This window comes from Pipistrellus hanaki, assembly GCF_964339955.1.
Source record: "Pipistrellus hanaki genome assembly, chromosome: 3".
NCBI lineage: Eukaryota > Metazoa > Chordata > Mammalia > Chiroptera > Vespertilionidae > Pipistrellus > Pipistrellus hanaki.
Window position 1 is genome coordinate 25,662,059 of NC_140505.1, and position 18,334 is coordinate 25,680,392.

General features: G+C 41.7%; 1 protein-coding gene across 1 annotated transcript; it reads left to right on the plus strand.

The window, feature by feature from the left end:
* Positions 1-1,939: 1,939 nt before the first annotated feature.
* Positions 1,940-10,105, plus strand: LOC311618547 (large ribosomal subunit protein uL23-like; the record flags this gene model as incomplete). The annotated part of the gene is made up of 2 exons (XM_084876171.1): positions 1,940-2,033; positions 9,566-10,105. The coding sequence occupies 2 exons, from the start codon at positions 1,940-1,942 to the stop codon at positions 10,033-10,035; spliced, it is 564 nt and encodes a 187-aa protein (XP_084732297.1). The 3' UTR covers positions 10,036-10,105.
* Between the last annotated feature and the right edge of the window lie 8,229 nt (positions 10,106-18,334).

Sequence of the window (18,334 nt, forward strand, 5' to 3'; positions counted from 1 at the left end):
GATTCCGGTCAAGGGCTTGTACCTTGGTTGCGGGTACATCCCCAGTAGGGGGTGTGCAGGAGGCAGCTGATCGATGTTTCTCTCTCATCGATATTTCTAACTCTCTTATCTCTCTCCCTTCCTCTCTGTAAGAAAAAAAAAAAAAGAGAGATGAGTTTGAACCCAGAGCCGGGCTGAGGGCCGGGCGCGGTGGAGGCACACTCCTCGTAATCTAGTGGCTGTTATGGGGCATCCTCGATGGTTGGGAGAGGACTAGTCCCACCGAGAGGAGTGAGGATTTCCACAGGAACCATTTTTTGGGGGGATTAGGTAGTTGTACGCGAAATCCTGACACTGTTAACTTTGGGACTCCTCTACCCCCGCTATTCTCACGGAGGATGGAAGGAAGGGTTATGAAAGAGGTGAGATTTTTGAACACGCTTTTTGAATATTACAATTCATATTTGAAATCAAAACAATTATTTTTTTAAACACTAAGTGCAGAATTTAAAGCTGAACAAAAATGGTACTTGGAGGAGAGTCAGAGGTTTCAGTGATCCCCAGCTGTGACACCCCACCTGAAGATTGGGGGTGGCATTTATCAAAAAACTTAAACATTAGTCCACTCCATATAATGCATACATTCCACAGAAAAGGAAACCGCAGTCTCTGTTTCTAGAACCTTCCTAAAGCACCTCTCCCCCTCCCCCCCCCCCCCCACCTTTCCCCCCTATTGCCTGAGGGAGGTTACCGCCCTTGGTTTGCCTGTCTTCTGTTCTCTTTCTCTTTCTCTTTCCTTTTCCTGCCCCCAGCGCCCTGGCGACAGTCACACTCAACCTCCTCTGATTCCAGCTTTTGCTGCCTTGCCCCTCGACCTGACCCTGTCATCTACTGACTGTTTTTGTTTGTTTTTAGTTCTTACATTTATTTGCTTTTTGTAGATTTTTGTCAGTTTTCCTTTCCTCCCGCTTTTAACATAGAATCAGCTGGAAAAAGTCATGAAGCTGAGTAGTACAAGAAAAGTGGGAGCAGATGGGCTCTGAGAGAAAGCAAAGACTTGTTGGCTTTTGTTTAATTGTTTGGGGCAGAAATCTGCTCTTAACTAAAGAGTAGATTTGGTGATACCTAGTTTATGATTTCAAGGATCTTTTTGGGTTTTTCGTTTGTTGTTGTTCCAGATGGGGCAATTGTTTAAACAGCAGAATTCCGCTTAGGTGAAGTGCTATCCGATTGAGGAACATTGTAGGAAAGAGAAAATATTCAGTCTAGGGTCTGTTTCTACTTTCACTGTGAAGTAGTTTATGAACAATAATTTGTTAGCATGTAAATATGTGAAAATGTTATTTGAGCCTGGGTTGTCTCTAAAAGTAAACTTAAATTAACATAAATTGGAAAAATTCTAAAATATTTTCATTTTCTTCTGATAATGAGAAGCTATCAAATAGCCCTAGCTGGTTTGGCTCAGTGGGTAGAGTGTCGGCCTGAGGATTGAGGGGTCTTAGATTCCATTACCGGTCAAGGGCACATGCCCTGGTTGCAGACTGGATCCTGAGTAGGGGGTAATGCAGGAGGCAGCTGATCAATGATTCTCTCTCATCATTGATGTTTCTCTCTTTCCCTCTTCCTCTCTGAAAGCAATTAAAAGTTAAAAAAACAAAACAAAAAACCTACCAAATAATTTTGAGTGTAGAAACAAACAAACAAAAAAACCCTCTGAATTGTCATTTCCACCTGAAGCTCCTTCCTATGTTGGGAGAATTACTTCCTTTGTGAATAAGGGTAGTAGACAAGGCTCCTAGTAGAAACTGAAAAACAAACAAACAAACAAAACACAACAACAATAAAACCAAAAACAAACAGATGATCACTTTTCCAGCCTTCCTAGCAGCTAAGGTCTGAACTTGGCCAGAGTTCAGGGTGTTAGACTGAATCAGGAATCAAGTGGTTGCAAAGAAGCTAAATGCCTGAGAATCTGGTGTTTGATGGTGATAGCAGCTGCAGCCTTAGCAAAATGGAATTTCTGGCGGCAGCGGTGAAGTGCTGGATCTCCCTGAGTTTGTAGTATGTGTTTTGCTGTGGTGCTCCTGCTCTCATATCTGCTGTTTCCCTGGTACTGTTCTGCATCCTTTTTGGAAATTCTGTGAACTACTCAAAGTCTTTGCAGCAAGTTATTCTTCTGCTTAGATCAGTTAGTTCCCATTTCTATGGTGTACAACTTAAGAGTCTTTGCCCAGGACATGCTTTGTGTACAGTCTTCTCTTTTAATATTATAACCTCATAAAAGACTAAAAGTAATGTATAGCTGCAATAGGACAGAGTATAAATAACAGAAAGTCAAAGACTGAAAATGAAAGCAAACATTATATGTTGCAACATTTTTTTTATAGAGTATGATAAAATAATATGGTGGATTTTTTATTGCTTGTTTGGTTTTGTCTTGAATCCTTGATATCGGCTGGGATCTAATCTATTTCTGATTGAAGGGAAGACATGGAAAAGCAAACCCAATGAATGACTCCATGTCTTCTGACTTCTTCCAGGGGAGCAGGGAGCTTTTTTTTTTTTTTTTTTTTTTTTTTTTTTTTTTTTTTTTAAATAAAGCAATGAGGGCAGTAAGCAATACAGAGATTTGCTTCAGAGTTGCTTTGCAGAGTTGAGGAGTAAAACTTAGACACTGCTTTGATAATAATGAACAGTATCAACACAATTAAAGACTAAAGCTCCAAAGCTGGGAATGCATATTTCCCTGAAGGCTTGTGCCACTAGGAGAGTCTGGTAACTTATAAATGGGCTCAGTATCTGAATTAGATAAATGGTTGATAGGAAGTAAAATTAAGATAAGCAGGCTAAGCAAGCAGTCTGAGCTTTTATCCTCCCTTTTGCTCCAAGTCACAATTTTTCTTGAGAATTGGTGAGTGAAAATAGTAATTTTGAATAGAGATGTAATTTTTAATTTTCTATTTTTTAAATATAATTTTTATTAATTACAAAGAGAAAGGATTGGGAAAGAGATAGAAACCATCCTATCTAATAAAATAGTAATATGTAAATTAACCATCACTCTGCTACATCCACAGGCCACACCCACCAGCCAATCAGGAGTGATTATGCAAATTAACCCAACCAAGATGGCTGCAGCCATGGAGAGAGTGGGAGAGAGGTTTGGGTTTCCTGGGCGATGGAGGAAGCCAAGCTTTCCGCCTGCCCTTGCTGGCCTAGGCCTCCACTTAGGGCTACAAAGTTTCAATTGTAGAAGATAAATAAATACCAGATACCAGGGCCTCAGCTTGGGTTGCTGGGGGGGCATGGCTGACCTGCAAACCAACACAGGCCCCTCACCCAGGCCACTCCACATTCCAAGCGAACCCCCACCCTGATCCAGGAAACCCTTCAGGGCAAACCAGCTGGCTCCCAACCATTCACAGCAGGGGGCTGTTTCTCTGTTTTCTGTGTCCATCTCCATCAAGGAAAAGGAAACAGTCAGGTTGCTGAGTAGAGGAGCTGGAGATTAAGAAATTGAAGAAAGAAAGAGACCAAGAGGCAAAAGTAGATTCATCAAGCTTGGGTTCTAGGTGGGCGCCATCCTCTCTGATGGAGAGGCAGCAAGCGGCCAGAGCCACTCAGCAGGTTTATTTTATAGGGTCAAAGGAGCTTATTTGCATTCTTAACTAGGCTCTAGCATTACTGGATTTACATATCTAGACCCGCCCCTGCTGACACCTGGACAATGGTAAGTAAAGGATGTCTTTACTTTTGGATGACTTGCTGCACTCCCATACGCCTTTTTACTTTTGGATTCATGTGCCTTCTCAGGTGGCCCTCTACAATGCACCAAACCTCTATCCTACGTATCTAATAAAAGAGTAACATGCAGATATATATATATATATATATATATATATATATATATATGTGTGTGTGTGTGTGTGTGTGTGTGTGTGTGTGTGTATCTGGAAAAAAAAGCAATGAATTCTGTTGACTATTGTGGTTTATTCTCCCCTCCAAACTTGTTTTGCTTTGGATTCTTGCTTGAATATTATAAAACAAACCTCAGACATCATATTTTTCATGTACTTTTTTTATATGACAATGCCATTATCTCATTTAATATAAAACCAAAACCTAATAATTCATTTGTAGTTAGTTTCTAGTCTATGTTCACATTTCTCCACTTGTTTCAAAAATATATTTTTATAGCTCGTTTGCTCAAATCAGATCCAATCTGGTCTGTATATTGCCTTTGATGGTAAGTCTCAAGTCCCCCCTCCTATTTTGCATATCACTTATTTGTTGGGGAAACTGGATCACTTTTCCTATAGGATATTCCAAAGTTTGGACTGACCTGATTGATTTCTTGAATAGTCATCTTTTTCTTTACTCCAGTAAACTGGTCGCTTTTGATCAAGAGGTTTGAGTAGATCAGGCTCGTTTTCCCCTGGAAACATGCTTCATAAGTAGCACTAGACTCTCACCACTCAGTGTTAAGGGTTGAAAGCGACAACCAGGGGGGCTGGGCTGCCTGTCACTGCTTGAGCCAATTAAGCGGAGACAGGATTGAGTCATATATGAGCATTTATTCCAATAATGCTGGCAGTATGGGAGGGCAGCAGGTCATCTAAAACATCTGCTCTACCCTTCCCCATAAACCAAAAATTATGGGGTGAAGGACAAAGATTACATGGGAAAGTAGGAATTACAGGCATGGGAAAGAGGCAAGGTATAAAGGTTACAGGTTATAGGCAGGCTGGGGGTGTTGCAAAAGGTGGGTGCCTCTAGGGCCAGATTATTTTAGCAATAAGGTTGTTAATCCCTCTGAGATGATAGGCATTTATCATCTTCAGAAAAGGAGAATGGACTACATTCCATGTTAACACCCATGTCCCGGGGCATACAACTCTGAACTGGGTTAGACTGTGCTTTCTCTAATCAGAACAGAGCAATCAGGGTTAACAGAGCATGATTAATATTTCTTATAATCCTAGGTATTCCCCAGTGTTTTATTTCTGCCTCTAACATTGTAGGACTGCAGCACTGGATTGGTTTTTTGGTTTTGCCTGAGAGCTTGTTAGAAGTGTACTCTCAAGCCCTACCATGGGCCTGAATCAAAACTTGCTTTCAACGAGCTCCTTGGGGTCTTTACAGGTGCATTCAAGGCTCTGCTGTGAATTTCTTTTCTTTTCTTTTCTTTTCTTTTTTTTTCTGCTGTGAATTTCTGACTGCATTGCATCCAGAGGCATTTGTTATCTGGTTGGCACACTTTAGAGAAGTTGTCAGCTGGCCCCATCTGTTACTGAGGAAGGATAAAGACAGGATAAATGCCTGATTTTGATTCTTTTATTTATCTGTTTTCAGAATAATGACTTAGTGGTGCCTAAGCAACTTCCAAAAGTGAAGTACAACTTAGGAGCAGTGGTCGGCAGAGCCAAATATCAACAGTACAACAATTGACATTTCTTTTGAGAGCCAAATTTTTAAAACTTCTTCTAACACCACTTCTTCAAAATAGACTCGCCCAGGCTGTGGTATTTTGTGGAAGAGTCACACTCAAGGGGCCAAAGAGCCGCATGTGGCTTGTGAGCCACAGTTTGCCGACCATGGACCAAGAGTGAACTCTAATGTAAACTGTAGACTGAGTAATGATGTATCAATGTAGGTTCATCAAGTGCAACAAATGTTCCACCCTGGTGGGAGCAGTTGGTAGTGGGGTTGGCTGTGCATGTATGGGGTAGAGGGTATAGGAAATTCTGTACTTTCCTCTCAATTTTGCTAAAACTGCTCTAAAATATAGTTTATTTTTTTAAAAGTGAACCATAACATGTAGAAAATTTGTTTGTTTTTAAAATATATTTTTATTGATTTCAGAGAGGAAGGGAGAAAGAAGAAGAGAAACATCAATAATGAAAATCATTGATCAGCTGCCTCCTACATGCCCCCTATTGGGGATCGAACCAGCAACGCAGGCATATGCCCTTGACCAGAATGGAACCTGGTATCCTTCAGTCTGCAGGCTGACATTCTATCCACTTAGACAAACCAGCTAGGGTTTGAAAATTTATTTTAAAAGTATTACCATGGCCGGAACCAGTTTGGCTCAGCGGATAGAGCGTCGGCCTGCGGACTGAAAGGTCCCGGGTTCGATTCTGGTCAAGGGCATGTATTATACCTTGGTTGCGGGCACATCCCCAGCGGGGTGTGTGTGTGTGTGTGTGTGTGTGTGTGTGTGTGCGCGCAAAGAGGCAGCTGATTGATGACTCTCTCTCATCGATGTTTCTAACTCTCTATCCCTCTCTCTTCCTCTCTGTGAAAAATCAATAAAATATATTTTTCAAAAAAAGTAATACCATGGATTCTTTTTTTTAAATCTTTACCTGAGGATATTTTTTTCATCAGTTTTTAGAGAGAGTGGGAGGGAGGGAAGGACACATTGATTGGTTGCTTCATGGTTGCATCCCAACCAGCATCAGGGGAAACCTGCTACCCAGGCTCGTGCCCTTGATTGGGAATTGAACCCTTGACCCTTCCATAGGTCCACAAGCCAATTCTCTAACTACTGAGAACTGTGGATTTTCATATGATCGATGTGTTTGAAATCCTTTGTGCTTATTATCATTTTGAAGTGAAAATCCTGTTGTCTTTACTAACGCAGTTTTTCTAGGTATATATACTTTGTGATACTTCTCTCTATGTGGGCTGCCCCCTGTTACATTTCTACCAGCAGTGCATGCACCAAAGTGCCTCTTCTCCCGCAGCCTGAAAGAGTGTTGTCACACTTTTAGATTGTGGCCAATCAGATAGGTAAGAAATTATCTGCATTTCCTTTATGAGAGAAGCTGAACTCCCTTTTATTTTATTTCATTTCAGACAGGAAGGGAGAGGGAGAGAGAGATAGTAACATCAATGACGAGAGAGAATCATTGATTGGCTGCCTCCTACATGCCTCACAGTGGGAATTGAGCCCTCAACTTGGGCATATGCCCAGACCGAGAATTGAACCATGACCTCCTGGTTCATAGGTTGACGCTCAACCACTGTGCCACGCCGGCCGGCCTACCATTACTTTTTAAACAAAATAACCTGCATTTTGTGCCCATTTTTCTATTGGGTTATAGAGATATTTGTGAAATAGGTCACATTTTTTAAGTTAGTTTGTCGTTTTAAAAATCAATTTGTCATTTGACACTTTTACTTGGCTTATGTTACTGTTTTGCAAAAGGTTCTTTTGTTGTTGTTTGAACATGGTTGAATTTATCACTCTTTCCTAATAGCTTTGGATTTTGAGATAGGACAGTCCTTCCTAGTCACAGGTTATGAAAAATACATCTTTTTTTTTTCTGTCAGCACATGCATAAATTCATTTTTTTACATTAACCGTATCTGTGATTCATTATGATAGATCCTCCCGCCCCCCAACTGGTGGTCGGATTATGACCTAACCTACAGCCCGGAAATACCTGAGTGACTAACCATGTACCTTATATGGGCTATACATTAAACCACCAATCAACACCTGTCAAATACCCTAAGCCAGTGGTTCTCAAACTGTCTAATGTTGCAACCTTTTAATACAGTTCCTAATGCCGTGGTGACCCCCAACCATAAAATTATTTTTGTTGCTACTTCATAATTGTAATTTTGCTACCATTATGAATCATAATGTAAATATCTGTGTTTTCCAATGGTCTTAGGCGACCCTGCTAACGATTCTCAACCACTGCTAAGCCCTTGTCCCTAAGTACTTGAGTGACTATGTACATTATATAGATCATACATTAAATCACCAATCAGAGCATGCGAGTTCACTAAGCCACCGTTCCTTCCCATTCCTCCCCTCAAAAGGAGTGCTCACCTCTGTTCAGGTTGCTGTTCTCCCATTTTGAGACAAGTCTTTTTCCCCTAATAAAGCCTGTAATCCTGGTTTTTGGCTCCTGATTGGTCTCTCACATTATCCTAATGAGGAGTGTGAAGAATGTAGATTGCCCCAAGCAAGTGTAGCTCAGTTGTTGAGCATCAATCTATGAACTAGGAGGTCAAAGTTTGACTCCTGGTCAGGGCACATGTCTGGGTTGCAGGCTCGATCCCCAGTGTGGGGAGTGCAGGAGGAAGTTGATCGATGATTCTCTTTCATCGATGTTTCTTTTTTTTTTTTTTTTTTAATATATTTTATTGATTTTTCTTATAGAGAGGAAGGGAGAGAGATAGAGAGCTAGAAACGTCGATGAGAGAGAAACATCGACCAGCTGCCTCTTGCACACCCCCTACTGGGGATGTCCCCCAACCAATGTACATGCCCTTGACCAGAATCGAACCTGTGACCTTTCAGTCCGCAGACCGACGCTCTACCGCTGAGCCAAACCAGTTTTAGTTCTCATCGATGTTTCTATCTCTCCATCTCCCTTCCTCTCTCAAATCAATACTATATATATGTGTGTGTGTATATATATATATATGTGTGTGTGTGTGTGTGTGTGTGTGTGTGTGTATATATATATAATTTTTTTAAGTGTGGATTGTGTTTTATCTTTTTCTATATAGTACTCCAATTATCCTAATACCATTTATTAAAAAGCTCACCTTTTTTCACTGATTTGAGATTCTATTGTATCATATACTAAATTTGAGACAAACTTGACTTTTTATTCTGTTTTAGTGCCATACTTTTATTTTTTTTTTTAAGGGATTTTTTAAATCCTCACCAGTGGGTATGTTTATTGCTTTTAGAAAGAGGAAGAGATAGAAACATTGAGGTGAGAGTAACGTTGATTAGTTACAATTAAGTAGAATAAATTACCAGTTATAAAAATAGTGATGAGGATGTAAAGTACAGCATAGGAAATATAGTCAGTATATGTGGTGTCAGATGGGTACTAGACTTACCAGATAATCACTTCTTAAGGTATCTAAATGTCTAATCACTATGTTATACACCTTGAAACTAATAATATTATGTGTCAACTGTAATTGAAAACTGAAGTAAGAGCAGGTTGGGAGAAGTCAATGGGATAAAAGGGAGACATATGTAATACCTTCAACACTAAAGACTTAAAAAAATAATACCACTGAGAACATCTTTTATACACGTCTTGTGTACATCTCTGATAATTCCTTGAAATACTTAAACCATGGTCACCTTCCTTTTAGAAGGTTATGAAAGAGGATCCCTCTCAAAAAAGAACCAAAACTTATACTTTCTTATAATTAGTAGATTAAGTTAATAGTTACAAATCTTTTGCAGCATGAGAAATTCTGAAATTTTAATTGTGCTCATGTTTCCAATTACTTACCTAGTTGTTGTCTGTGAATTCTGAGAGATGAGGTGGTATGAACTAGCTTATGCTTGTTTAAGAAATGAAATGTAGTTAACCAGAGCCATTGTAGAAGACATAAAATCAGAACTGAAATCAACATGAAACCACTTCAACATTTGTAACTCATGATTATAACTCAGAGGGGACGGAGAGGGTTTCACAATGGTTCTATGCTGCCCGTGCAACAAAGAATTTAGCAATAGGTGGGTGTATCAAAACCTTGTTGAAATTATGGCTGAGAAGACTGAAACAAAAGATCTTCAGACCTTTTTTTCACGAAGAGGCGCCGAAAGCGAAGAAGGAAGCCCCTGCCCCTCCCAAAGTCGAAGCCAAGGCAAAGGCTTTGAAGGCAAAGAAAGCAGTGTTGAAAGGCGTCCACAGCCACAAAAAAAAGAAGATCCGCACGTCACCTACCTTCCGACGGCCAAAGACACTAAGGCTCCGGAGGCAGCCTAAATATCCTCGGAAGAGCGCACCCAGGAGAAACAAGCTTGACCACTATGCCATCATCAAGTTCCCCCTGACTACCGAGTCAGCCATGAAGAAGATAGAAGACAATAATACACTTGTGTTCATTGTCGATGTCAAGGCCAACAAGCACCAGATCAAACAGGCTGTGAAGAAGCTCTATGACATTGATGTGGCCAAGGTCAACACCCTGATCAGGCCTGATGGCGAGAAGAAGGCATATGTTCGACTGGCTCCTGACTATGATGCTTTGGATGTTGCCAACAAAATTGGAATCATCTAAACTGTGTCCAGCTGCCTAATTCTAAATATAAAAATTTTACACTGTAAAAAAAAAAAAAAATATCTTCAGAGAAGTGCTTATATTCAGACATAGATGATATTAATATTTGTTATGATGGTTACATGGTAGCTTTAATCATCAGTTAATCTGGCCATTGTCTGTTATTAATTTTTTAAAAAAGGAGAAAAGTTTAGGACAAAGATAGAAACATTAAGAAAGACCACAGTCACCATGATTACAACTAAGATAAAAAGCCTGGAAAAGGAGCCAGTGTTATCTTGCCTTTTAGTTTCTCCAGGTAGAGCCAGGTAAAAGTGCCCCATTCATTTTCTTTTCTTCTTGTAACATTTACCTTTCCTTTTTTTTCTTTTTTCTTTTTTTTAAAAAAATATATTTTTATTGAGTTCAGAGAGAGAGAGAAGCACCAATTAGCTGCCTCCGTCACACCCCCCCACCAAGGATTGAGCCCGTAACCAGCATGTGCTATGGACCCGGAATCAAAACGGTGACCTTTTGGTGCATGGGTTGATGCTCAATCACTGAGCCACAGTAGCCAGGCAACTTTTACCTTTACCTTTTCAAATCAATTTTATCAAGTTAGTTTATATAAAATTAACATACCAAGGTATACAGTATGATGAGTTTTGACAAATGTATACACCCATGAAACCACCATCTCAATCAAAATAGAAAACATTTTCTTCATCCTGAAAGTTCCCTCGTGTCTTGTTAGTTAACCCCATCTCTAAATCTGGGTAGCCACTGATCTTTGTGTGTCTACAGATTAGTTTTTCATATTTTATATAGATGGACTCACATAGTGCATACTGTTTTGCATTTGAATTTTTTCTTAGCATAATACTTTGCGATTCATCCATGCTTTGTGTACCACTAGTTCATTCATTTTTATTGCTGATACCAGTTTATTCAGTGTATGCCTCTACTACAGTCTGTTTACCCATTCACTTGTTGAAGGACATTTGAATTGTTTTAAGTATTTTATTTGTTACCAATGAAGTTGCTATGAATATTCAGAACCAAATCATTGTGTGGATATATGCTTTCATTTCTCTTGGATAAATACCAAGCATAGAATGGCTGGGTAATATGGTAGGTGATATATGTTTAACTTTAGAAACTGTCAAACACTTTTCTAGAGTGATTGTACTAGTGCACACTCCCATCAACATTAGCTCCACATCCTTGTCAACACTTGATATTATCATTCTTTTCCATTTTAGAAATTATGATAGCTGAGTAATGCTATCTCATTGTGATTGCCTTTCCTGATGCCTGAGAGGTTGAAGATCTTTTTATGTGCCTAATCACTGTTCCCATACCTTTTTCAGGTGTTCAGACTTTGTCCTGTTTTTAAAAATGGCTTATTGGGAGAGAACCATGATGGCAGCGTAAGTAAACGCCAGTACTTGCCACCTCCCATAACCACTTCAAAATTAAAACTAAAATACAGAACAACCATTATTTGGAACTGTCTGAAAGCTGGCTGAATGGAAGTCCTACAACTAGAGAAGTAAAGAAGAAAGCGCACTGAGACTAGTGGGAGGGGAGGAGGCACACAACGGGCTGGGCTGGTACCCACACGGGCCATTATTTTTAATCCAGAGGGAGATTGTCCCTGCAAAGTCCACGGTGAGGAGCACGGGTCCTAGCCTCACACCAGATGCCCCACCCAGGGTCCGAGAGCTTGGAAGAGGAGTCCTCATAATTTTGGGCTGTAAAAACCAGTGGGGAACATAGAAACATGGAACAGACTGACAAATCTCCGAGGGAAGGGGGGCAGTTGGGGTGGGAAGAGATCAACCAAAAGATCTTTTATGCATTCTTCTAGACAAAGATAATAGGGTGGTGAAGGCCTGGGGTGAGAACTGGGTGCTGGGGGTCAATGGAGAAAAAAAGAGAGATATCTGTAATACTCTTAACAATAAAGATTTTAAAATATAAAAAAATAAAAAATAAAAATGGCTTGTTGGTTTTCTTAATTGAATTGTGTCTTTTTAATATTTTCTGGGTACAAATACTTTAATATATGGTAAATATTTTTTTCCATTAAGCTTGTCTTTTTTATTTTTTAGTATTTTTCAAAAAGCAAGCTCTAAATTTAATGAAAATCCAGTTTATCAATATTCTTTCATCATTGATGTTTCTATCTCTCCCTCTCCTTTATGAAATCAATAAAAATATATTTTTCAAAAAAAAATCTTTGCATATCCCAACATCATAAAGATATTTTTCTCCTACGTTTTCTTCTAGAAGATATATGGTTTTAACTTCTACAGTTAGGCCTATGATCAGATTTAATGGTGTCAGATAAGAATCAATGTTCACCCTCTCCCCCCTTTCCCAAATATGATAGCTGTTTGATGAAAAACTTTTTTTTTAAAAACCCCTTACAGTTTGGCTCAGTGCATAGAGTGTCGGCCTGCAGACTGAAGAGTCATGGGTTGAATTGCGGTCAGGAGCACATGCCTGGGTTGCGGGTTCAATCCCGAGGAAGGGAGAGGAAAAGGTAGATAGAATCATTCATTGGCTGCCTCCTGCACATCCTCCTCCTCTTTTAATTAATAACAACAATAAAACCCTCCTTTCTTAATTTCGATTTCACCTATAAAGAAGAATATGTAACAGTGATTATATGTGGCCACCCCTATTCTAGACATAAGGGAAGAGCAAAAGAGTTAGTGCTCTCAGAGTTTCAAAATGGTGTAGCCATTAAAAAAGTGTGCTGTTGAAATTGAGTAATCAGAAAACAAATGCTAATCTGATACAGAGGCCACCGCCAGAAACACAAACCAGAAACAAAAATAGAACCGTGCACTGTGGGTGGGGACTGTTGGTTTTCATTATAAGATCATCTGCCCTATTTGCTTAACAAAAATTCCTCTTAAAGAAAGTGAGAGCAAAAAAGTTTAGGAAGAAGGGAACATTTTCCAAAACAGAAGGAGGTCAGAAGTCTTCTGAGGAAGAGGTTTGCTGAGTCCTGGCAAGACAAGTAAAAATAGGCTCAGATCTAGATAAGTTCTTGTGAAATAGAAAAACACAGGAATAGATTTCTAAAGTTTTGTGAAGAAGAAAAACAGGTTAGTTACAAAATGGCGTCAGGCTTTAAGCTGTAAATTAGATGATGTAGCAATGCCTTCAAAGTTCTGAGGAAATTATTTTGAACCTAGACTTTTATAAACAGCCAAACAATTAAGCATAAATGCAAAGTATCTCAGAAAGTTTGTCTCCCAACATTCTCTCTGAGAAAAACAAGTCAGGAAAATAAGTAAAAGGGAGACTGGGGATCTGAGGAGTAAACCTAAACAGGGATGGAAAGAAAGGAAAATCCAGGACCAGAGCTATGCAAACGAACTGAATTGAAAACAATACTCTATCAGAGTTCTGAGGAAAATGTCTTAAGAAATCGGATTCGACACATATGTAATACCTTAATCAATAAATTAAAAAAAATGGATTCATGCAAATCTTACATAATAAACAGTAATGTGCAAATTGACACTAAAAGCGGAACAACCGGTTGCTATGATGTGCACTGACCACCAAGGCGCAGATTCTCAATGCAGGAGCTGCCCCTTGGTGGTCAGTGTGCTTCCATAGGTAGGGGGAGCGCTGCTCAGCCAGAGCTAGCTCATGCCTGGCCAGTGCAGCAGGCTCCCAGAAGGATGTCTGACTGCCAACTTAGGCCTGATCCCAGGATGCCCTCAGGGGATGTCCAACTTCATGCACCAGACCTCTAGTCAATGAGAAAGTTTTTCCCAGTGATAAGACAGAGCATACATTTCATTTGTCAACTCCAAGGGAAACAAAAAGCTGGACAGAAATACCATAGTTTAAATATAAAGTAAGCTGACATGAGCTTTGGGCATTTGATGGAAAAGATATTTGTCTCTGATGACTTTGAGTTGCACCAGTTTGGCATTACATTTCACACTCTGGGTTAGGCACAATCACTCCTTGCTTCTGAAGTAAATTATGCTATAAATGCTATTTCAATTTCCAAGTTTTAGGTAAAACATAAAAAGTTTAATTATCCGCCAGGACCGGTTTGGCTCAGTGGATAGAGCGTCGGCCTGCGGACTGAAAGGTCCCGGGTTTGATTCCGGTTGAGGGCATGTACCTTGGTTGCAGGCACATCCCCAGTAGGGGGTGTGCAAGAGGCAGCTGATCGATGATTCTCTCTCATCGATGTTTCTAACTCTCTATCCCTCTTCCTCTCTGTGAAAAATCAATAAAATATATTTTTAAAAAAAGTTTAATTATCCTATATAATAAAAGTCTAATACGCAAATAGACCAAATGGCAGAACAACCGAACAATTGGTTGCTATGACATGCTGACCACCAAGGGGCATGTGTGGAACATGGCAGGCATTGGCTGCAGTGGCTTGGTGGAGCAGGTAAGCAGGGGCTCCAGACCAAGGTGGGGCACTGGTTGCTGTCATTGGGGTGAGCCTCTGGTGGTTACTGAAAATTCGTTGCTCCCACACACTGCCGGTCCCACCTGACACTCACACCTGCTGCTGGCACCAGCCCTGCTTACACCTGCAGCCAGCACCGGAGCTGCCACTCGCACCTGCTGCCAGTGCCTAGCACTGGTCCCGATTACTCAGTGCTATCTGTGGGTGTGAGTGGAGGCTGCCAGCCCTGATCGCCCTTAGGGCTTCTTCACCTCTCCCTGCTCCTGAGGGGCGATTGGGGTGCTGGACTCGCTCCCGCCCACTGCTGGCACTGGCCCCAATCACTGTGTGCTGTCAGTGGGTGTGAGTGGGGCTATTTTTATATAAATATGGGTGTAGGGTCAGCAGCCGCAGGAGTGGCAGTGGCAGGATCAGGGGCTGTGGTAGAAGGGGCTGGGCAGGGGCACAGAGGATGGGCCAAGACCCACCCCTGTGCCCACCACAGCCTCATGGCCCACAGTTGCTTTCAAGGTGCACGAATTTGTGCACTGGGCCCCTAGTTTTATATATATATGTATGTATATATATATATATATATATATATATATATATATATATATATATATATATACATACATACATATATATATAAATGCAAAAGTAATCTGACAAGGGCTGTCAGAAATTGGGAGAAAGAAAAGGGAGGAAATCATGGGGAAAATATGGGCCCTTATTTCCTCATTTTCATAGTAAATATTGTTAAAAAACAGTAAATTCCTGGATCAAGCAAACAGAGGATTCAATATATTATTTACAATAAAGGTAAATATAAAAGAACTCAAAATGATACAATTTGGGTTGGTAGATTCCTTGTCTTTTATTGTAGGGACTAGAGGCCTGGTGCATGAAATCCATGCACCGGAGGGGGAAGGGAGTGGTCCCTCAGTCCAACTTGCACCCTCTTGCAATCCAGGACCCCTCGACTATCTGATCACCCCTAACTGCCTCTGCCTGCCTGCCTGATGGCCCTAACTGCTTGCCTCACTGCCTGATTGCCCCTAACCACTTGGCTGCCTGATCACCCCTAGCTGCTTGCCTGTCTGATCGCCCCTCATCGCCTCTGCCTTAGCCCCCACACCAGAAGAACCTGGATGGCTTCACCCAGGACCCTGGGTGGCACTGCCTGGGCCCCAGTTTTGTTAGGAAGGACTTCTGGAAGGCATCTGGTTTATCCAGTCTAATTAGCATGTTACCCTTTTATTAGTATAGATTATTAATATAGATAGGATGCTATAGAATATGGTAGGTGGAGCTATTTTGTTTTTCTTAACAATTTGATTATCTTATATTGTTTTGACCCAAATTTAAAAAGTACAGAAGGGTCAACAATTGAGTTTCCCTCTGTTAATGTAAAAACATTCAAACCTATAAAGAATTTGTGTGCATTTATTTGAGCCAAACTGTCAATTGCTGGGAAGCAGAATCTAAAGGGATTGGGATAATGCTCCAGAGAATGGTGTTTTTTTCCCCACCTATTTTTATACAATGTAATCAAAGGAGGGGATATAGGTGGGTTACATGAAATTCATTGTTGATAGAGAGGCAGGAGAAAGCAAAGCAGGGAAACCCCTGGGATTGGATAAAAAGTAAAATGATAAGACACATACTTAGGTGGGTGCAGGATAGTTAACAGTCAATAATTAACATATGATCTAATAAAAGAGTGATATGCAAATTAACCATCACTGTGCTACACCAAGCCACACCCCTCAACCAATCGTGAGCTATTATGCAAATTAACCCCAACCAAGATGGCTGTGACCACTGAGAGAGCAGGAGGGAGACTTGGGTTTCTCTGGCGATGGAGGAAGCTAAGCATTCCACCTGCCCTCGCTGGGCTAGTTCTCCACTCAAGGCTACAAAGTTTCAATTATAGAAGATAAATCCCAACAGAAATGGCTGCCACCATGGAGCAAGCAGGAGGCTTGGCTTCGCTCAAGGCTACAAAGTTTCAATTGTAGAAGATAAATAAATCCCAGATACCAGGGCCTCCACTTGGGTCACCAGGGGGTGTGGCCGGCCTGCAAACCACCACAGGCCCTTTGCCCAGGCTGCCTCACGCCCCAAGGGAACCCCCACCCTGATCTGGGACACCCTTCAGGGCAAACCAGCCGGCCCCCACCTGTGCACCAGGCATCTATCCTATCTAATAAAAGAGTAATATGCAGATTGACCATCACTTCAACACATAATATGGCCGCCCCCATGTGGTCAAAGATCCTGCCCCCATGTGGACACAAGATGGCCAGCAGGGAAGGGCAGTTTAGAGGAACCAGGCCTGCAAGGGAGGGCAGTTGGGGGTGATCAAGCCTGCAGGGAAGGGCAGTTAGGGGGACCCAGGCCTGCAGGGGAGAGAAATTAGGGGTGACCAGGCCTTAAGGGGACGGCAGTTAGGGGCAAACAGGCTGGCAGGGGAGCAGTTAGGCATCAATCAGGCTGGCAGGGGAATGGTTAGGGGATGATCAGGCTGGCAGGCAGAAGCAATTAGGGGCAATTAGGAAGGCAGGCAGGTGAGCAATTGGGAGCCAGCAGTCCTGGATTGTGAGAGGGATGTCAGACTGCCCGTTTAGGCCCGATCCCACCAGGTCGGACATCCCTCGAGGCGTCCCAGATAGGAGAGGGTCAGGCTGGGCTGAGGAAACTCCCCCACCGCCCCTTGCCTTTTATGAATTTCAGCCTTTATTGATGGTAATAACAAGGAAGGAATGTGTGGTATCTGTTCTGACGCCCAGGGCATTTGGTTCTGCCCTGAGGGGTCCAGAAAAAGGTAAGTTACAAGTTACCCAGACATTTCAAGGATACTGGTAGGTTATCGTAGGTGCAAAAAGAGTGATAAGCTCAGTTAAGGTAAAGGTTGACCTTGTCAGTGAAGATACCAGTCTAGGACATAACTATCCACCATATCTGCTTTAGTTAAAGTTTAATTTTGGACCATCCTTTGTGGTTACTTTAGGTCTGAGTTTGCAAGACTGCCACGCAGGCCTTCCCCGAGCTGGTCAGGTTAGCAGCTGGTCAGGTTAGCATGAAGCCCCTTTCGCCCTCTTCTCACCTGTTCCTAGCCGTCCAGAACTCCATTTTGGAGGGGCAGCTATCATTATATCCTGTCATTCATATGCATGTGTGTATATGTATATATACACACAAATAGTACAATAGTAGCACTGTAGCACTACTATATTGTTCTACGGTATACTGCTGAAAGACAAAAATTTTTTTTTTTTAAATCAATCTTTATTGTTCATATTATTACAAAGGTTCCTCATTTCTTCCCCCCTCCACCAGGTTCCCACCCCACCCTCTGCCCCCTCCCCATCCCCCATTGTCCTCATCCATAGGTGCACAGTTTATGTTCAGTCTCTTCCTCCCTCCCTTTCCCCGATAGTAAATCCCTTTTCAGATAGTAAATCTGTTACTTAGCATTTTCTCATATCAATAATACCTCCACATGCCCAATGATACACTTCACACAAAAGACATTTTCAAATAGGTCAACCAGCCTTATCCAGGCCCCACCCAAGGCACTCACAGATCAACACCCCAGCGCTATACTAACTCAACACATCCAGATCTAAGCCTTCATCGCTTGATTCAGCAGACCCTCAAGTTCCCGCAAAAGTTTCCAGCCATGTCTGAGAGGCAGCCGTGGGCAGGTACAGGCGAGGAGCGAGCTGTTTCGGGCCTGGCTGCTCCGGGCCTGGCCTCTGTTGCTCTGGTTCGTTCCACAACCAGCTGCTCCGGGTCTGGTCACTGCCGCTCCCGACCTAGTTGCTCTGGACTTGGCTGTTGCTGCTACAGGCCTGGCCGCACCCGACCTGGCTGCTC